The following is a 19,791-nucleotide window of genomic DNA, read 5'->3' on the forward strand; positions in this document are numbered from 1 at the left end:
GTTAGGGTTTCCTGGTGAAATCTTAAACCTTATTTCACACTTGATAAACTGTGAAATAGATGCCAGGATGTTTCTTTATCTCAGGTAGTACTATATAGGAATGGAAACTGCACTCGATAATGCAACTGCCATATTGTGCTTCTTGTGTATTACTGTGTGGGCAGCACACATGTTGATTTTTGACATGAAACTCGAGAAGCAAAGGATTTGGATTCTTCTACTGTTTCATTTTGGCAAAAATCAAAATGAGATTAGAAAATAAAACCCAGTGAAGGCAAGAATCAACTTTCTTCTTGCCGATGAATCTTAACTCTGTTAGTTCTAGAAATGGTTGTATCACTCAAGTGTGAGGCAGTTAAAGGTGAGATCTGACACAAATCCTGATTAGATTTCCAGTAGCGCTAACTTTGTATTTCTTGCTTGTTTTTGCTATATGCTTGCTAATGCCTTACTTGCAATTGCAAGGCTGATTGTTTCCCCCCCCCCCCCCCCCCGAAGTGTTTTGACCTGATGTCAGAAGCATCTTCAGAGCTAGACGAAGTGGTTGGCAAGGCAGATGAAATTCTGCAAAAGGTTGAGTTGGCTGTTTGTGAAGAACTGGATGCTGACTTAAATGTAAGTAAGTTCTGATCATGTCTACTGTATGATGACTTCTGTGTATTTTATACATCTTTAGTTTCAGCTTAAAGCTTTTCTTATTATGTCAGATGAGTTTATTTGCTGCAAGGCAGAATCTTTTTTTTGTGGAAATGTGATAGAAGTCACTCAGGTTGCTCTCCAGAGAGAAGAGAGTGGGTTTTCCAAGCAACAGGCAGAGGACATCTTTGGGTTACAGGAACTTAGCTGTATATATGACTGGCTTAACTAAGAAATACTGGGAAAACTGGCTCCTCTCTCTCTGTGTGCAGAGATGCTCTCTTTGAGCTGTATTAAGTTTTGGTGCTTATTGAAAATACAGGAAATTAAGTTTCTGTTTAAAATTAAAGAGAGTGCCTCTCTGCGTGGACATGTATGGATACATATACTTTTTCCAGTCTTAAGTTTTTCATCATTTTCATTTTGCACGGGACAGTTGTTCTTGCCTTACTGATAATGTTTTTCTATGCTTCTGTTAGCCTTTCCCCCAGTTATTTACCTTTTCTGATAACTATTTCCTCCATTCTCTTTTGCTGACTCTTGGGGGCACTTGCATTGTTTCTGCAATGGAAGTGCCTGCTGTGCCAGAGAATGATCATGTCAGCAAGAGTTGGACCTGTCCTTTGGTGTAGCATCATATTAACAACAAACCAGTAGCTTAGTCTGCTTGTGACTGCTCTCTGGTAGAACCAATGACTCATTCAGAAGAAGAGTTGCATGTTTTACTGCATCATATCTATTTAACCACTAAAAAGATAAATGCTTTCATAGCATGTGGAATATGAAGTTGGTCTTCTGCATAGAAGTGTCAATCGCTTGTATTCTATTGAAACTACTGGATGAATTCTTCCACTTGCAAACTTCCCTGTAAGAATCTCTTTAAGAAGAGAAAAATGTGATAAATAATTTTTTTTTTCCCCATTAATAGTGGAATTTCTCAGTAAAGGTTTTGCAACTCAAACATTGGTGTGTATAAATGAAGAACAACTCTTAATCTTTAATCTCCCTCTGTAATTCAATCCCAGGAGCATGATGAAGCAGGGAAGAGAATAATTATGAATGCTTACAATGAAGTTATATATAAAGTTCGTCAGGAGCAAAGTATGATCTCTGTCATAGAGAACAGATACTTGGCCAGTGTTGAGGTGAATTTATGCCTTCTTTATTTCTGATCTATAGTAGTAAACCTTTCTGATATAACTTCTTTTTGATACAAGGAAATTCTAGAAGTATATTGGTGATGAGAGATTGGTTGGGTTAAAGCTTGATAATTGCAGTTGTATGTTACCTTAGCCGATGATTAATTTCGGTTAAACACAAAGATGCTTTTAAAAAAAAGCAGAAGCTGGAATGTCTGGATTCGCTGCAGATTGATGGGTGTGTAACTTAAGGATTTGAGCTTTAAATAGAATATTGGTTTTTCAGAAATTTGTTAATGTAATTACAATGAAACACAATAAAACCTCTCTTCTGTGGAGAAATACTGTGAAAAGCTGGATTCAAATAGGCTTCAAGCAGTTTCTCTAATGAATTGGACTGAAGCATAGTAAAATAAAATGCTTGAATACTTTCTCATCTATTTTTTTTTCTTCCTCCTAGTTCAAAAACCAGGCAGAGGAATGGATGAATAGAAGACCCAATATCAACAGCTTACTGTCAATTAAGAAAACTGTGAAAGCCTTAAAGGCCCAGTTAAGGTGGAAGCTGGTTGAAAAGAACAACTTCGAGGAAGTATGAAACTGTTACAGTGTTTTCATCTGTTGTTTTCAGATTGGTTTAGAAGCATTAATTTTGTCTACTCCAACTGAGTGGTAACTATTACGAACACTTTATGTTTTCTGACCCCAATTTTGCTATTAAGTGTGGAAGTTTTACAGGCCCCTGAGACGAAGCCTAAATGGCTTAAAAAGAAATAAAATACATTCAGTACATGGCCACTTTTCTTTTTCATTCCCCAGTCACGGCACTGTGCTTTTAACTAAGTTCCTCTGGTGATAGTTGCTGTCCACAGCATGAGGAGGTTTGTTCAGCTGTTTTTATTGTGCTGGTTGAGAATTACTTTAAGACTTTACTTTGTTGATAATGTGTGTACCTCCTCTTTGGTGACAGAAGTCAATGTCTGTTCTAGTTTTCAGGGTTCCCCACTACCCCTCAGGGAAGACTGAAGAATGTAAATATTACTTCAGCTTCAGTGCTGTTTGTTTGATTGCACCTTAATTCTGGTGATGCTTAAGGAGAAAAAGAACCTGTCTGTGTCTCTCTATAAGCATTGTAAAGGGGCAGTAAGCTTCCAAGAGGGATTTAAAATGAGGCATACTAAGGAAATGGATAGGAAAAGGATTCTTGAATAATGAGCTGACATTAGTGAAATGCCTGCTTATGGGAGGAAAAAAAAAAATGAATGAATGATGGAACCTGACGTTCCTGGTAGATGAATGGTGTTGCTGTTGTGATTATATGTGATCAGTTAATTAAAAAAACCCAACTCTTTGACTTAGGAAATAAGTGAGCAAAGGGGTAGAACATTTGGCCTGTCAAATAAAGGGAACACCTTTCTCAGTGATTAGATCTTAAGAGATTCTCTCTTGTTTCCAGGAATTACATTGCGTAAATGTGCATTTGAGAATGCGTTCCACTCCAAAAATGTGATGTGGAAGCTGTTTTTTAATCCTGATATAGTAGGCTGCTGTTGTCTGGTGTAATAGCAAAATGAGACTAACTTTGTTATTCCTAATGCAGTCTGATGATTACAGTGAGTGTGAAATGACAAGAATAAAAGAGGAAATTGCTGAAGTTCGAAATAGGGTTCTTCAGGAAATAGCCAAGGAACAAGAAGAATATGTAAGTATTGAATTACTGAGGCAACTAAAAGCCATATAAGACACACCTGCATTTGTTGGTTTAACATGTGCTCTGGGTGATTTTTATAGTGTTGAATGTTAAGATGGCCCTATTTTGGTGAAACCTATGGTAGAAAGCATGGAGGCTGATAAGTTTTATCTCTATTTGAATATAATTTTTTAAGGCCTTCCCCCCTTTCTTTCCTCCATAAGGGGGTGAGCTGAGAAAAAAGTGTAAGCAGTAGTTCTCAACCCAGAAGACCAGCAGATGAAAGTGTAAGCTCTGTTGCTGCAGAAGGGAACCGTTTCCTTATGAGTAGGTTGAAACAGTGAAGGAGACTACTTTTTCTCTAAGCCCTCTATATGGAGGGAAGAATCATAAACTCTATTGCCTTGTGAGCGAGTAGAAGGGCACCATAATGTGTGGTCGCAGTATACTTACCTCTGCAGATGAAATGTTTATGTGTAATAGTTGCTTTGCAGCACTACAGCTGCGTGGGATCTGGAGATGCATGAGATGCTGGCCTGGTCTGTGTTACTACTTTATTTCTGTCTTCCTTCACTTACCTGTAGGGAAGTTGTTTTCTTTTGTTTAGGCCTGCTAAAACCTCTTGTAGAAAAGATGACACGTTTTCTGTGATAGTGCGTGAGCTGTTTGGGGCCTTAACAGTATCCATCTTCAGGGATTTAAAAAATCTAATATCCTGGTGTTGTTGGAGGTATAGTCATGGTCAATGTACATTTGAATGTGCTGGGTATATGTGGCAGATGCCAGTGTATATGTCAGAAACTAGTGACCTGAAGCTGTGGCCTTGTTCCCTTCATTTAGGAGAAGCTTACATGTTTGGTACAGAAATGGTTCCCTGAGTTACCACTTCTTTATCCAGAAGCAGGAATTCTAAACTATATGGTAAGGAGAAATTGTTTGAATGCACTGTCAGTGAAATGTTTTGGGCACAATCAAGGCTCTGCATAGTCTCTGTCCATTTGTGGGACAAAAACCCTGAGCATTGTCTGTTGTAGTCTTCCTCCTTCTCCCTGTCTTCTGGGAGATGTTTGAGGAATGTATTTCATTAGCTGCCTCATCATGGCCAATCTCTTGGTAATAGGTCTTGTAACTTGTTAACATGTCCCAGCTCTTTTGTTAATTTGATTAAGGAAGAGAAGAGAGGTAGGTGAAGCCTCTGTATCTTACCAGCTGTTACCCTGAATATGTATGTGTGCATGTGCTTCAGAACTCTAGTGGACTCCTGACGTGCAGCCTGGAGCGAGATCTTTTGGATGCTGAGCCCATGAAGGCACTGAGCAAAAAGCGACCTTTAGTGTGTTCAGAAATTTGGGGACAGAAGGTTCTTTTAAAGGTAATGTTGGCATGGGCTTTCAGTTGGTGCTGTAGGTGAGGCCTTGGCTTATTAACATGATGATTCTGAATGAACTCTGCTGTTCCTGTCACGTGCTTGTATTTAACAGCCCTTAGAATCATAGAATCAACTAGGTTGGAAAAGACCTTTAAGATCATCAAGTTCAACCATTACCCCAGGATGGTCAAGACCACGACTAAACCGTATCACTGAGGTCCTCATCTACATGACCTCGTCTGCCTTTTCTAATGACATATTTTCATGCTGGGACCTGTAGAACATGAAGTGGTTTTCCTTCTGGATTACTTCCATATTGCTTACAGATTCTTTCCCCACTCGCCTTCTTTTCAGAACTGCTGTAGTGAGCAGTGCTTCCCCTCTACTGTCTTTCCAGTATCTGGTGGACCTTTTATCCTCTTAATTACTTCTGTCCCTTTTGGCAGATGCTGGTTTGATCATCTTTCTGATGATTTCACTGAGAAATTTCAGGAACTGCTGCTTTTCACTTGCTGTACTTCTTTGCCAATGTGCTAGCAATTGGGAAACCAGGGGATGTAGTATTGCAAGAGGCATAATTGTAAATATTCTTGGTTTTGACTTGACTTACTTAAATCTTGAAGACATGATCCCTGTTTTGTGGGTACAGAATTTCTAAGCATTAACAAGAAAATACAGGAATAGCCTATGACAGTCAGAATTGAGTTTTGTGTCAAAGAGAAGAGGAAGTTATTTGATGGCACCTAACAATATGCATTTCTTTAATAAAAAAGGAATAAATGCAATAATGTCATGAGCATTAAAAGTAACAGTTTGGTATCTTCTTTTGCTTTTAAGGGCTACTCTGCAGATGTAAGCTCAGAAGCCAAAGTCGTAGAAAATGTTGCCAAGTATCACAGAGCTTGGAATCAACAGAAAGAAAAATCTGGATTATTACAACTGTTGTTCCTTCTTTTCTGCAAGGCAAGATTCAAATCAGTGACCTTGATTTCTAATTTAAGCTGGAAGACTTACAGTTGGACCTTAACACTTTTATGTATTTTAAGTTAGAGCATGGAATCAGAAAAGTATTTCCTTTCTGAGTATAGATAAATTGTTTACTTTGTAAACATGAGTTATCACACATTTAGTGCATGTTAAACTTTCCAATATACCTGATACTTGAAGCAATTTATTTTTCCTTTTCTTTTTTGTTGTTAAAGTCTGACCCTTTGATATATTTAATGGTCCCGTATTACCCAGGAGCAAGTCTGGGAGCTGTACAGGCTGATACACCTTTAACTTTGGAAGTAAGTATAACTACTTAAGCTATCAGTGTTTTATTTTGTATGTTTTTGAACTGATCTCTTGTTGTGCTGCATCTTATGATGCTGATGATGTTTTACTAGGGTATTTTTTGGTAGCTGAAAGTTGCACAGGATAGTTTGACTGGCATTCTTAGCATCTGGTCAGGCAGTAGTTTATAACTTTCTCAAAGAGATTTTGCTTGGATATGCTTTTTTGTTTTATTTAACTGACTGCCTTAGCTATGTTACTAGTACATTTTAAAAGTACCAGAATTGAACAGGCTCCCTACAGCACCAAGCTTGTCAGAGTTCTAGGAGCATCTGGATGACAATCTTAGTCATAGTGTTAGGTGGTCCTGTGAGGAGCAAGAAGTTGGGCTTGATGAAGTATCATCAAGGGGTCCCTTCCAACTTGAAATAATCTGTGACTCTATGTTCAGGGGCAGGCATTTCTATATGGAAGTTTTAGAGGACTCGTGTGTGTATAAGTCATCCCCCCACTGTCATTCCCCTTTGTTTCCTTTACCTCCTCCCCACACAGTCTGTGGGTAGTTTGGATAGTCATTTCTTCTCAAGGAAGTGGTAGCTAGAAGCCAGTACAGTCTTTTTTCTAGTTCTGTTTGCTGACTTGGACCTACTTGCAAGGATCTAAGTTGCATGGTGTTTTTGGTGGTGTCATGTCTGCACCCTGCCTGGCTCTGCAAGTCATAATAGTTTTACTGGGAATTAATCCATACTTTATAAAATGGAATTGGAATGAACTCTGACTGTGTACAAACCTTTTTAAAAAAAGAAAGAAAAGTTTTAGTTCTGGATAGAAACTTACTTATTACTGTACCTTGTTTTTTTCTGTCTATCTGTCTAACTATCTGTCTTTGCAATAAACACATCATTAGGAGTCATTAAAAGTGATGAGAGGAGTGGCCAGAGGTCTACAGACATTGCATGGAGCTAATATAGTACATGGATCTCTGAATGGAAATAATGTTTTTGCTGTGGATCGAAAACAAGGAATTGTTGGAGACTTTGATTTCACAAAATCAGAGGTAAAAAAAAATCCTTTAGTGACTTTTAATCAGAATTATATATCAAACCAGATAGCTGTGTCTGCAATTTGAAAGATTTCTTGATAAACTTTGTGCTTTGCAGTGACACTTCTGTTTCATAATCTTAATAGGGTTGGGCAGTTCGACTCTGGTTGAAATTTTTTGTAAACACAGTCTAATCTTGGAGGGGAAAAAAGAATTACTGAATGGGCTCTGGTTAAATAAAACAGTGGAATATAAAAGAGAAGTTGCAGTAGCTGTTTGTTGCTGTCTTGTGTATTTAATCATAATCAGTATCATCAGAGGTGAGAGTAAGAACTCGTGTTTGGAGAAGGGCTAGTCAAGCTCGAATGAAGTGTTTGCTTTTGTGTTTGGTAGGTAATGAGGTTCTAGTATGTGTTTTAATCTGTTATGGTATTTGGTAATTAACAGGATTTTATATGTTGCCTACATATACTTGTATTTATATGTACTTGTGACATAGTCCTCAGTTTCTGTAGTAAAGAGTTTCTTAGCAGTTCTTAGGGAAAATCTAATACTCTTTAAAAACATAAGCTGTTTTCTTACTATTCATTGTGTTTACATAGCAAAGTCTCCAAGAATGGTATCTGTTCTGTAGTCACCTTTTGACTTCCTAAACTGAAGTTGGTTGAGCTAAAACATTTTTCTGCTGGGGTATGCTTCATGCTTATTTAATTCTTTAACTGGTAATATAATAATATGTCATATTAATATAATAAGCATATTATAAATAAGTTTCATTGAGAACCCTTATCTCTGCTTTGGAGATGTATTATCTGTTTATCTCATGAAGTGTCAAATGCTTGGACAGGAGGGTGTGCTTCCCTTGGAGATAAATTTCAGTTTTCAAAATGCTAAAGAGAGGTGCTTAAAAATTTATTTGACAGCTGAGTTTTCTGCAAGGTTAGTAGTCAGTACAGATGGTGTCATTGTGAATATTGCAGGAGCTGAGGAAGACTGTCCCTCTCTTTACTCTTCCCTGCAGGAATGGGCTGTGCTGAAAAGAGCAGTTCAGGTGTGATAGAGCAGGGACCCATGGTTCACAGGCTGGATCCAGTCTGTGCCTTCTCTATAGGGACATCAGTATTGCTCAGTGCTGGTACTTCCTGCATGATCACAAATGCAGGAGTGGAGCTGGTAACTGATGTATTACCAAGTACTCTTGGCAATCTGGAGACTAGTCTTCTTCGGTCTGGTTGAAGCTGGTGCTGGCTGCTGTCACAGAGGGAATAGAAACTCAGTGTCTAGCTTTTTATTTTAACAGTAGACCATTATAAAATGTGCTGGAAACCAGGAGGAAGGAAGCAGCTAGTCTCAGGTAAAGACTGGAAGGGCGGAGAAGAAAAAAGTAGGAAAGCTGGCAGAACTGAACGCTTTTTAATACTCATGGGTGTTTTTTTCCTCGTTTAAGAAGTTTTCTAATTTGTGTTCCTTACCACCTTATGAGCTTTAATAGTTCTAGTATGGAGTAAAATCTGCCATGCCTATCCTATTACAGATGTATAGATACTACAAATTGACATTATCTTTATGCATCACTTTTTATCAGTAAAGAAGGACTTTACAGTTCAGTCTGGGTCAGCACAGAACTATGGTAAAGTTGTCTGACACGTGAAAAAGGAGAGGGTTATACATCTTCAATGTGCTGTCAGTCTTGCTTGAAATTACAGCTACAGTTCTTTTCCCCATAGGAACAGCGTGCTGCTGCAAACACTATGGTTATCGGTACCTTGAGCTTAATTTCTCCTGAACTGAAAATGGGACAGCCAGCTTCTCCAGCCTCTGACATGTATGCTTATGGCTGCCTTCTATTCTGGGTATGTGATAGCTTGTGATGAGTTTCTAGTAATATTGTGAAACTGTAGCAGGCTTATAAAGAATAGTAAATGTTGTCTCCAACTCCAGCTTTGAACTATTTCTGTGAAATAAGTGTTCAAGTTTTCAACTGAGTAGTAAGTTTGGAACAAATGGGAGTTATAATTATGGCAGAAGACAGTGCACTTTCATAGAATCGTAGAATCGTAGAATCGTAGAATCGTAGAATCGTAGAATCGTAGAATCGTAGAATCGTAGAATCGTAGAATCGTAGAATCGTAGAATCGTAGAATCGTAGAATCGTAGAATCGTAGAATCGTAGAATCGTAGAATCGTAGAATCGTAGAATCGTAGAATCGTAGAATCGTAGAATCGTAGAATCGTAGAATCGTAGAATCGTAGAATCGTAGAATCGTAGAATCGTAGAATCGTAGAATCGTAGAATCGTAGAATCGTAGAATCGTAGAATCGTAGAATCGTTAGGGTTGGAAAGGACCTCAAGATCATCTAGTTCCAACCCCCCTGCCATGGGCAGGGACACCTCACACTAAACCATCCCACCCAAGGCTTCATCCAACCTGGCCTTGAACACCGCCAGGGATGGAGCACCCACAACCTCCCTGGGCAACCCATTCCAGTGCCTCAGCACCCTAACAGGAAAGAATTTCCTCCTTATATCCAATCTAAACTTCCCTGTTTAAGTTTTAACCCGTTACCCCTTGTCCTGTCACTACAGTCCCTGATGAAGAGTCCCTCCCCAGCATCCCTATAGGCCCCCTTCAGGTACTGGAAGGCTGCTCTGAGGTCTCCACGCAGCCTTCCCTTCTCCAGGCTGAACAGCCCCAACTTCCTCAGCCTGTCTTCATGCGGGAGGTGCTCCAGTCCCCTGATCATCCTCGTGGCCCTCCTCTGGACTTGTTCCTCTATAAATATAAATGTAATTTATATAGCAAAATAAATACGAACAAAAAATATGCTTTTGCACCGTATGCTGTGGATTGTCAGTTCTTACTGCACTTTCTGTTCATTACTTGTGAGCCTTTTCTTCTTTTTTTTTTTTTTTTTTTTGTGACCTTGCCCCTGAGGAATTACCTAAATTGAAAGAGAGGGAAGATGAAGGTAAGGGTGGGCTGCTGTATGGTTTTTTGCTGGCAACAGTGCTTCAGTGCTTAGATAGCTGTTTTGTTTCTTAGTGCATGTTATGCCAGGGAGGAGAAAGCAATCTACTTTGCTGTGTTAGCTGGTATGTTGCGCAGCATCTCCTCCATATCTTTTTTGTCTTTTGATGCTGTATTGCTACCTCCCCAACTCAGGGTGTCAGTACCATGTGTTCTGAATAGGAAAACTTCCAGCCTCCTGGACTTGAAAAGCTCTAAGTTGCCCAGCAAGTGCTGATGTTCCCAGGCACTGATTTTTGTATGAGCACTTGGTATATTGGAACTGGTTCACTGAGTGAGTTGGAGCTCCAGGTAGATAGGGGTCTTCCTGGGAAACATTGGCAGTTCCATTAGCTCCACAGTGATGGCTTCAGTAATCCCTTCTATGCCCTAGCATCTTAAAAACACTTCCTGGCAGAGATGTAAACTGCAAGTTGGTAGGTAGCCACTGTCAGATACCTGAGCTGACAAGACAAAGTTGGTTCATATAAAAGTCACTCTTCATTAAGTTTTTTATTCCTGATTTAGGAAGCAGGTGCTTATAATTAAGTATTTTTGTACTGAAATATATAAACTAAAATGTAGCTTAATATCATAGATATTTATAATTTATTCATGTGGTATGGTTTAGTTGGACAATTTCAGTACTATTCAGATTTTCATCCAGTCAAAAAAGAAGGTTTTTACAAGTAGAAGTGAATAAAAAAAGAAAAACCGAAGTTTTACAAATGGCTGGTTCTTTTTGAAGAGAATATCTGGGGTGCTGCACGATTGTCATTCTTTTGAAACGTCATCCAAGTTTGCCAGCTGAACTTCAATTAATCCACATGTAACTAATCTTCACGTCAGACTTGTCATTGTATTGGTTATTTGAGGGAAGATTCTACCTCAAATGTTAGTATTATGTTCAGGAGCAGCCAGTGTCATGTTGGGTGTCTGAAATTGTATTCTCTCTCATTAAACAGAAGTGCTGCTTCTAAAATGGAGATGGTTTTCAGAGGTCTCTGCCAATCTGTGTCACAAGAGCTCAGCACTGACTAAATATGTGCTTCCTTTTGCTGCCTTTGTAATTGTTCAGAATAGAGGAATTTTCAGCTTAACCTGGAGGCAGGGTTTTGAAAAGTGCTGTACTCTGGCATGGTTCTTAGCAATAGTGAAGACTGGGGAAATCTTGCTTTGTTGATAGGTACAGGGTTCACATTTGTCTGTTGGAGTGCACTTACCCCATAGCATTTCTTAAAGAGGATTATATAATTAATCCAGCTTGAGCATGGACTTTGAGTCATGCTTTTAAAAGTCTGTTTCTTTTGAGCTGTAAAAGTTTCTTCTGAAACTGATTTGTTTTCCACTTGTTTCTGTGTAAGGCAAACTTGATATCCTTGCATGTTTTACCCTACTGTGAAATTAGGAAAAAAGCCTTTTCCTGCCATTTTCCCATAACAATCCATTGTCACTTGAAACCTGGAATCTCCTTGAGTGATGTTCGGTTTTGTTAAAGTAACTGGGGGGAAAAAACCCACTAGTATTAAGCCATATGTATCTTTTCATTTACAGCTCTGTATTCAAAACCAGGAGTTTGGGATAAAAGAAGATGGAACACCAGAGGTGGAAGTGGTTGTCATGGTATGTTAATTGTCAGATAAGGAAGATTAGACTGCTCTTGTTCAGAGGTGGTTAATTGATACAATGAATGTTTGGTGTTTTAAAAAGTAAGTGCTGGGTTGAGAAAATGTTCTTAATGGACTATCTGGATAATTCTAAATAGCATGCAAAAATAAAATGATTGGAAAGATAGAAACCCCCCGAGTTTTCTTAATACTGAGCTCTGACCTCAGGAGGAGCAACTTCTTCACAGATAACTTGGTGTCATTTATTCAATAGTTACAGACTTGGGGAATAAGTGATTATGATTCAGTCTCAAAGGAGGTATTTCAGTTAGGAACCTGTCTTTTCTGGAGTCAGGGAAGTTGTCTTTGTTTACCTGTCTTCAGCATAATGGTTGCACAATGCTTGAGCATTAATAAACCAGCCACATTTCACTTTGATCACATCAATGCAGTTGTGAAAGTGTATTGTGCCAATTCTTACTCAGTTTGGTTTTGTGTTGTTGGGATTTTTGTGTTTGGCTTTTTTTGTGTGTGTGAAACTAACTTTCCTATGCCTCTGAAACAAATGCACAGGTGTAAGTGGACTCTGCATGATAACAAATTTGTGTTGCTTCATTCATTCTTTCTACTCTCAACTGTTGTTCTCTGTCTACTGTATGCCAGCTACTGTTGTCACTTTGAACACTATTTTCAGTCCCTTTTTAGAAGGTTATCCTTGCCCACTGTCTCATTTAGTCTTCAAGAATAAGGAGGAGAGCTTGTGTGCCTTTATGTTTCCCAACTTGGGTCTCCAACTTTGAAGTAGATCCTTCACTTGCCTATCTCTTGGATGTTAATCATAAGCAGATAATTTCATGGCCTTCTCTCTATGTGTCTTACTTACCTGAGCACTCATTTCTCCTTGGGTTTATTTTCTTGTGTAACTCTTTCCTATAAACTTTCAGCCTTCTGGCCAGGAGTTAAAACCTTTCTTCTTGCCTGCTTTCAACCGTTTCTGCCTTTGCTACAAATGATTCCTTTTCCTCCTCAAAAAAGTTGGAATAACAAAAGACATGCCACCATATCTAGTTTAAAGACATTTACTGGGGGATTCATGGACCTCTTTCAGATCATTAGCTTTCCTAGACTAGTTTCCACTTCATACTTTTTGCTGTCCTTCTGCTGGCTAGTTACTGACCACTTTGTTCTCTATCTCTCCCATCTCTTGAGAAGATTGCCCTTGAGTTTTTTGTTGTTTTTTTCTTTAATCTGTATGGATTGCTTCTCATATCACACTTACTCTGTTGATCTTACTTTAAATGAGTGCTGCTTTATCTAGATTTGAGAAGGCCATGAAACTCCTTAAATGAAGCCTTGTACTTATACTAAGTAACCTGCAAGCAGGTGACTGTTTAGCTTTTGAGTGAAGCCTTAAGTTATGGTTAGAATTTTCTAAGGAACATAGAGAAAGAGTTAGAGGTTAATTCCATGTTTTCCAGAAAAGTGGAAAAGTACTTTAAATGGAAAAATAGAAAACAAAGCAGTGGAGTTGCTGTTGGTCAGATAAGTTTGGGTTGTTGTGTCAAGGGAAAAAGAAACCCAAATAATAAATCCCTCTTTGTTGTTTATACTTCTGTATTAAATATTTGCCTGCTTTGCAGAGATAACTATTGAAGCATGGGGCTAAATTACTCAATCTGTGTTAATTATAAGCATAATGTATCCTGCTTAACTGTTTTTAGGGTAAGAAACTGTCGTGATACAGAGCTGGACTAACACAACTGTAGGGGTTCCAGTGTCCAGGCAGGGTAGCTTGTGTATCACTACATAATACAGTACTGTAAATACATTGTTTTATTAGATGACTCTTATCCTCTACAATATGTGTTGTAATAACTTCTTTTCAGCAGTATTATCCAGAGATGAAAGCATTATTGATAAAGCACAGGACTATCTACCAAATCCCTCTGCAAAGTTATTTCCAGTGTGATGCTACCAAGAAAAATAAAACACATACCATGTCATCAGGGAGGTGATCCTCTGAATAGTGTTTCTTATTGCTCATTATAGTTGCTTGGTTTCTTGTTAGAAATTTAAATGAATCTCATGAAACACACAATACTGTAGGAAAGGGGATCCAGTACTTCATTTTTCACCATTAGGGCTAACTAGGGGATTTTAAATGTATTCCACAAAACTTGTAAAGAATTGTCTGTCCAGTGCATCCGTGTGGATAATGTACAGTAATCCTTAGAAACCCCTAACTTTCTCTCAAGAATAAGGAAAACTTAATTGTTCAAGGAAGTTGAAAAGATGTCTTGGGACGTTAAAATTAGGAGTTGGTTCACTTCCGTTTCCGTGAAATTTGATAATGTTCTACAAATAAGGTCTGAAGTATGCAAATCAAAGCTTAAATGGCCAGTTTCAGGGTATTATGCTTCTGTGTTCTCCTTTAGTAGGTATCTTCTGAAGTTCAAAGAGCTGCTTTATCTCAAGGACAATTAATGAATTTAGCCATTACTGTTCTTCATAAAGATTAATTAATTTTACAGCTTTTAATAAGAGCAAGTTTCTTTGACTTTTTTCCCCTGATGAAAAGAAGCAGCATTTGATTTTGACCTTGTCAGGTGATACAATCATAATCAATATATCATTGTTGGCAGTTTTTAAGGATTCATCCTGGTGCGTGTGCTTGCACGTACACCAACCACCAAAGTCTGCTGGAAAGCAGTCTGTGCTGCCTGCTGTCCGCAGGAGCATGCATGAGAGTCTTACTAAGAAATGTAATAGTAGTAAATATCTTTCAGCTGTTTCTTGAGAAATGCTTTAGACCCCTGGCTGTTAATCCTTGTCCCAGTTCTTGGGGAAAATCTATTTTGCTTTTAAGTGCTTTATCTATAATCAGCTTATTCAGAATTAATCTCCATGCCCATCTGCAGGCTCTTGACAGGCTGGTAATTTCCCTTCCATATCAGTCTCATGCCCAGAGGAATAGCACAATTGCAACTAGTAAAATTTTTGTTGTTTACAGCAAATGTAAAATTGCCATAGGAAAATAACGTAAGCTTGGAAAAAGGGATATTAATGTAAGGTCACTGTTAAGAAAGCAGAGTTTAGTGATAAGATCTTGTAGCAGCTTGTTGTAGCTGTGCCAATCTTCAGTGTTCAGTGTGGTTCAGCACCCAGTTTTGTGTATTTAGTGGGGGGGAAAGGAAATGAAGAGCAAACATAATAAAATGGAATAAACATGATGAAATGTTGTCCTACAGCAGTGTTCCTTGTAGAATCACTTTTCGGTTTCTTTTGTGAGAAAAAATGCCATGAAGGGGATATTTGTTGCTGACAGGCATTTGATAGTATCATGAAATGCAAATATACAATGATTTTCAAGCTTTCCATGTGCCCAGACTTTTCTTCAGTTTAAATTTTGTAGAGGAAGGGTATAGTCATGGTTCACTCCTGTATTTCATCGCACATGTTTGGGTCTTCTTAACTAGAGATTTTTCTTCAAGCATTTAAAATATTTTATAAGTATTTACCAATCCTTATGCCTGTAAGATCAACATTTTGAAACCTTACCTTTTTACCCAGACTTAGCGTTATTTGGAAAGTGGCTAATTCTCCAGAGTCACTCTGATAATTAATGGAAGAGTTGGAAATAGTCAGCATGTTTCTTCAAGTTTTTGACTACTTGTGTACATTTGTTTGCATCACAGTGATTCTTCCATCTGAGTGAAACTTGGATGGGTGAGAGGTGTACACGCATCTTGTGCTTTATTGACCCTGGTCAGAGGTGTTACTGGCTTGGAGTCTGTGAACAAGCAAGCATTCTTATGGAAAGATTCTGTACCCAGGAGTTCTGGTAATCTAGATCTCTAGAGCAGCATTGGAGATTGTCTTTATTGCAGTCCCCTTGTCCAAATCCAGAGTGCACCCTTCTTCCCTCAGCAGCTGATGTTTATGCTTATGTGTAGCAGCTGTGTTACGTTTTGTGTATGGAGTCAAGCACTGTTAATGCGCTAAGCATATAGGCATGTAATCCCTTCTGATAAATCCAGGGAGCCTATATGTAAGTGATGGGTTAATAGCAAAATAGCTACTGTTGACTTAGAGCCCGTTACTTTAGTTTACTTAGTTTAGTTTACTTCCCCCCACCATGCTCTTGTAGAGAGAGAAAGCAATATGACAAAAGTTAAAAAATGAAGTTGTAGAAGGCGAGTAGTGCCTATTTTGTTCCTTCTCAGTTGCATGACAAACTTCAGTATTTTTCTAATGTATATTGGTTCAGTCCATTGGTGTTTCAAAATATAATAACTCATGCTCTTTCGTGAAATCTTTCAGCACCAGGTTGACAGACCTGGTGCTGAACACTTGCTTTTGTTTTGTTGTTAATTAGCACTATGACTGTCAAGTGTTGCTGACCATTTGGAATGCTGTGGTACAACATTTTGTGAGGGCTTTTGGCCCTAAGAACTTACAAGATGTGTTCATCAAACAATTGGTTGTTATTTGTGATCAAGTTTGTTATGCTTACTGATTGCATCCTTCTCTCTGTTGTTTGTAGGATGATAAAGTTAAATCTCTGCTCCTGAATTTGTTCTGCTGTAACAGACTGACAGCTGAGCAGGTGCTGAGGGATGATTGCTTCCTTGTAGTTGATGAGGTTCCAGTTTCAACACAAGCAGGTGAAGAGCACGAGCCACATGAAGAACATGATTCTGAGAAGACACATAAGAAAAAAAAAAGTAGTGATTAACTGAGGAGAGTGGAGCAAACCCTACTGAATAGATGAGGATTGTTTCCATCAGGTGTTTGAGACTTCTGGCTTTGTTTGGTTTTGAAATCGTCTTCATCTGTAATCTGAAAATACAAAAGGCTTGGTGGATGCAGTTGTGTTTTGTGTTTACACAATCTTCACTGTGTTTTCTTTTAAGTATGTTTTATTCTAAATAAGTGCTCAGGGGTATAAGTATGGTGTTACTGATTGTATTCTTAGTAGTCTACCTTTTTCTTTGTTAGGTTAGGCTTTAAGTTTATGGAGAGTAGTCTTGTTAGATGCCAGAGATCTTTAAGATGAAGCTTTAGTGACTCTTCCTTCTGTGATTCCATATAACCTGTTCCTCTTAAAGGTGCTCTAAGGAATTCCCTGTTTGCTGGAAGTTTTTTATTGTTGCATGGTCAAGTTGTTCCTACAGCAATTGCATTCAGTATTTAAGGAAAAAAAAAGTTCTGCTCTGACAACTGGTAGAGGAAATGGTGAGCAGCCTGCCTCTTTTCTGTCTTTCTTTATTTGAGAAATGCAGTTGGCTTTCTAGAGAACAGGCATCATTCCAGTTGTTCCTTTGCAATACTGCTGCCAACCAAAATACTATATGCATACCTTTGCAAGAACTACTGCTTATTTGCTCTACATAAGTGTGTGTATATATTATCTGTACTTAAATGTTGTTTGCAATAGCTGTAAAGGTGTGATTTTCATGAGCAGGTTTGTTTGCCTGCAACACTTCACTGTTAATGTTACCATTGGAAGACTTTTGTCATCTCTTTATTTTTACAGGAAATTATTTCTTATCTTTGTGAAGGTTTTCGTTTCTTCTCAGAAACAAACAGGTCAAAATGTGTGGAGTTGCTGTAGCAGTCTTTTTAGCCTCTGGGTGTTGCTCTTGGACAGCACTGTTTGCAGACATAGTATTTTGTAGAGGAATGTTTGAAGCTGCATTTTGTCAGATAAAGACTGCAAAAATGCAGTAAGTGTGTAATGAGCAAGAAGCAGCACCAGGGGAATTGAGGAGCCCTCAGGTACGATAATACAATCCAGCGTGGATAGAAGATACCACCTTGGTGGGTCCACCTCTGATATTATACTGGGTTTTCTGCCCTTCAACCAGTTAGGTTTTTTATATGTGATAGCATATGAGATACTTCATCTTTTTTTCATTAAGTGTTGATATATTTTTTTTAATTTGTGTAATAACCAATGCTAGCATAACCTTTCGTTAAAAGTATTTTTTATGTAGAATTTCTGGTTAGCGTGATAAATATTTTCATTACAGAAATCACAGAAGAATAATACCTTGGATTTTGTCAATGAAAACAGTTTAGCAGTTTTGTGATGCTTTCTAGCTAACTGATTGCAGTCTTTCACTGTTAATAAAAGGCTAGCTTTGGTTTTAATGAATGTTAAACACTGAGTAGAGGTTAGAAGACTAACATGATGGTTTGTGTTGTGCTGTGTCATATATATTGGAATAAATTTTCACCCAGTTTTCATGCAACCTAAAGCGTACTTCTTAAATCCCCAAATTGGTAACATTCTTGGGTTTCTGAAACCAGAAATCCGTGTATGTTTCATATAAAAAAACTGCAGTCTCTTCAGCCTTAAGGAATACGATTTTACATGTGGAACCCAGCAATGAAACTTCTGAAAACTTCTGGTAAGTGTGAATGTCAGGGTACAAGACAGCCTTTCTATTTGAATTAAATGTTGATTACAGTCTTAGTGTAACCAGTTCTGTTTGTACTTAGACCTTTTCTATGGTAGTTTTGTAGCTCTGGCTTTTTTTGTGTTTCCTGCTTGCCAGAGGCCTTAAGAAAATAGGTTGGTTCAGAGTCATGTTGCACAGCTATCCTGCCAAAGCTGAATTCTAAGTCTTCTATGCATTGCTGCAGCTTCTCTTTCTAACTAGCTTCTTGAGAGCTTTTCTTCTGTTCCAAGTCCTCACTGGTTATAAGGTTTCTCTGTTACTCTCAAGGGCAGTCTGTGGTGGTATCACTGGAATCTGAAAATCTGTGAAATGCAAATTCTTAGTAATGTTGCCTCATGTACCCTGTGGTGGGCAGGAGCAGAGCAGACACAGGGGCAAGACTTGAAGGAGAGTATAAGAGTTATGTACCCAGTAGATGGTCTTTTGAGTGTATTGAGGTTCAGTGATAATTAGCACACTTCAAATTTTTATGCTGTATTTGCATCAACTGTGATAAATTGCAAGTTGCGGAAGTCCTACAAGCTGAAACACTGAACAAACATGCGAGAAGCCGTATGCAGTGTAAGTCACATATAGTGCAAATGTGTATAGCCACTGCAGCTCGGAGGATTTCTTTTGTTGCATGTATCTCACATTCACTTTACAAGTTTGTCTGCCTCAGGAGAAAAACCAGGAGAATAACCAGGAGGATTCCTTTGGAGCTAATAGATTAAAGATGCTTTGGTCATTATAGAGTCATTGAATGGTTTGGGTTGGAAGGCATCTTAAAGCTCATCCAGTTCCAATCCCCTGCCACGGGCAGGGACGCCTTCCACTAGAGCAGGTTGCTCCAAGCCCCATCCAACCTGGCCTTGAACACTGCCAGGGATGGGGCAGCCACAGCTTCTCTGGGCACCCTGTGCCAGGGCCTCACCACCCTCACAGTAAAGAATTTTCTCCTTATAGTCTAGCTACTGTGATGAAAGCTGGGTGAATACTCCAAAGTAAAGCCTGCTGACCTCAATATCAGGAGGTGCAGGTGGAGGCTGCTGGAATTGGAAGTGGTTTTATTTGAGAAACATTTCCCACCTCGCCCCCCCACCCAAAGGACTTTGTTTAAAGTTGAAGTCTCCTATTGGGGAATGCAGATCTGTTCCATAGCAAATTTTCTTCCTTGTCCTAACTTAAGATAAATGTCAAAATGATGACTCCACAAAAGCAATGCCAACCTCTTTTGAAGGCTGGTTGGTGTCCGTGTTCGCGTTGCAAGTGTGCAGTTGTCATACTCATTGGTCTGCCTGTAATTTTTATCCTGTCCTTGTCAACAAGAGGTGGAGCTGTTGTTCATTTGTTCTTCCTGCTGTCACCTTTCCTCTGTAAAGTTGTTTTTATTTTCCTTTTTTAATTTTTTAACCTAGTTGGAACCTTTTGTTCATCTGGTTTTACCTTCTCCATTGACTCAGAGATTGGCTCCTGTGGCTACCTGTTTTCTGTGCACATTTGTGTCAATTTTTTGTGTGAAATGATTAATTCTTATATATTGAGTTTTGTAGCATCTGGATACACTTCAAGTTATAATATA

General features: G+C 38.6%; 1 protein-coding gene across 1 annotated transcript in view; it reads left to right on the plus strand.

Moving 5' to 3' along the window:
- The window catches only part of STK31 (serine/threonine kinase 31), a 36,258-nt gene extending 18,248 nt beyond the window's left edge, over positions 1-18,010 (plus strand). The window contains 13 exon segments of the mRNA XM_065665870.1: positions 499-615; positions 1,662-1,781; positions 2,236-2,367; positions 3,376-3,477; positions 4,306-4,386; positions 4,712-4,837; positions 5,672-5,797; positions 6,037-6,123; positions 7,017-7,166; positions 8,879-9,004; positions 11,714-11,782; positions 16,310-16,498; positions 16,501-18,010. Coding sequence (XP_065521942.1) covers positions 499-615; positions 1,662-1,781; positions 2,236-2,367; positions 3,376-3,477; positions 4,306-4,386; positions 4,712-4,837; positions 5,672-5,797; positions 6,037-6,123; positions 7,017-7,166; positions 8,879-9,004; positions 11,714-11,782; positions 16,310-16,498; positions 16,501-16,533 — 1,458 coding nt within the window. The 3' untranslated portion in view covers positions 16,534-18,010.
- Positions 18,011-19,791: the final 1,781 nt, after the last annotated feature.

The sequence above is a fragment of the Lathamus discolor genome, chromosome 2 (genome assembly GCF_037157495.1).
Source record: "Lathamus discolor isolate bLatDis1 chromosome 2, bLatDis1.hap1, whole genome shotgun sequence".
NCBI classification, from domain to species: Eukaryota; Metazoa; Chordata; class Aves; order Psittaciformes; family Psittacidae; genus Lathamus; species Lathamus discolor.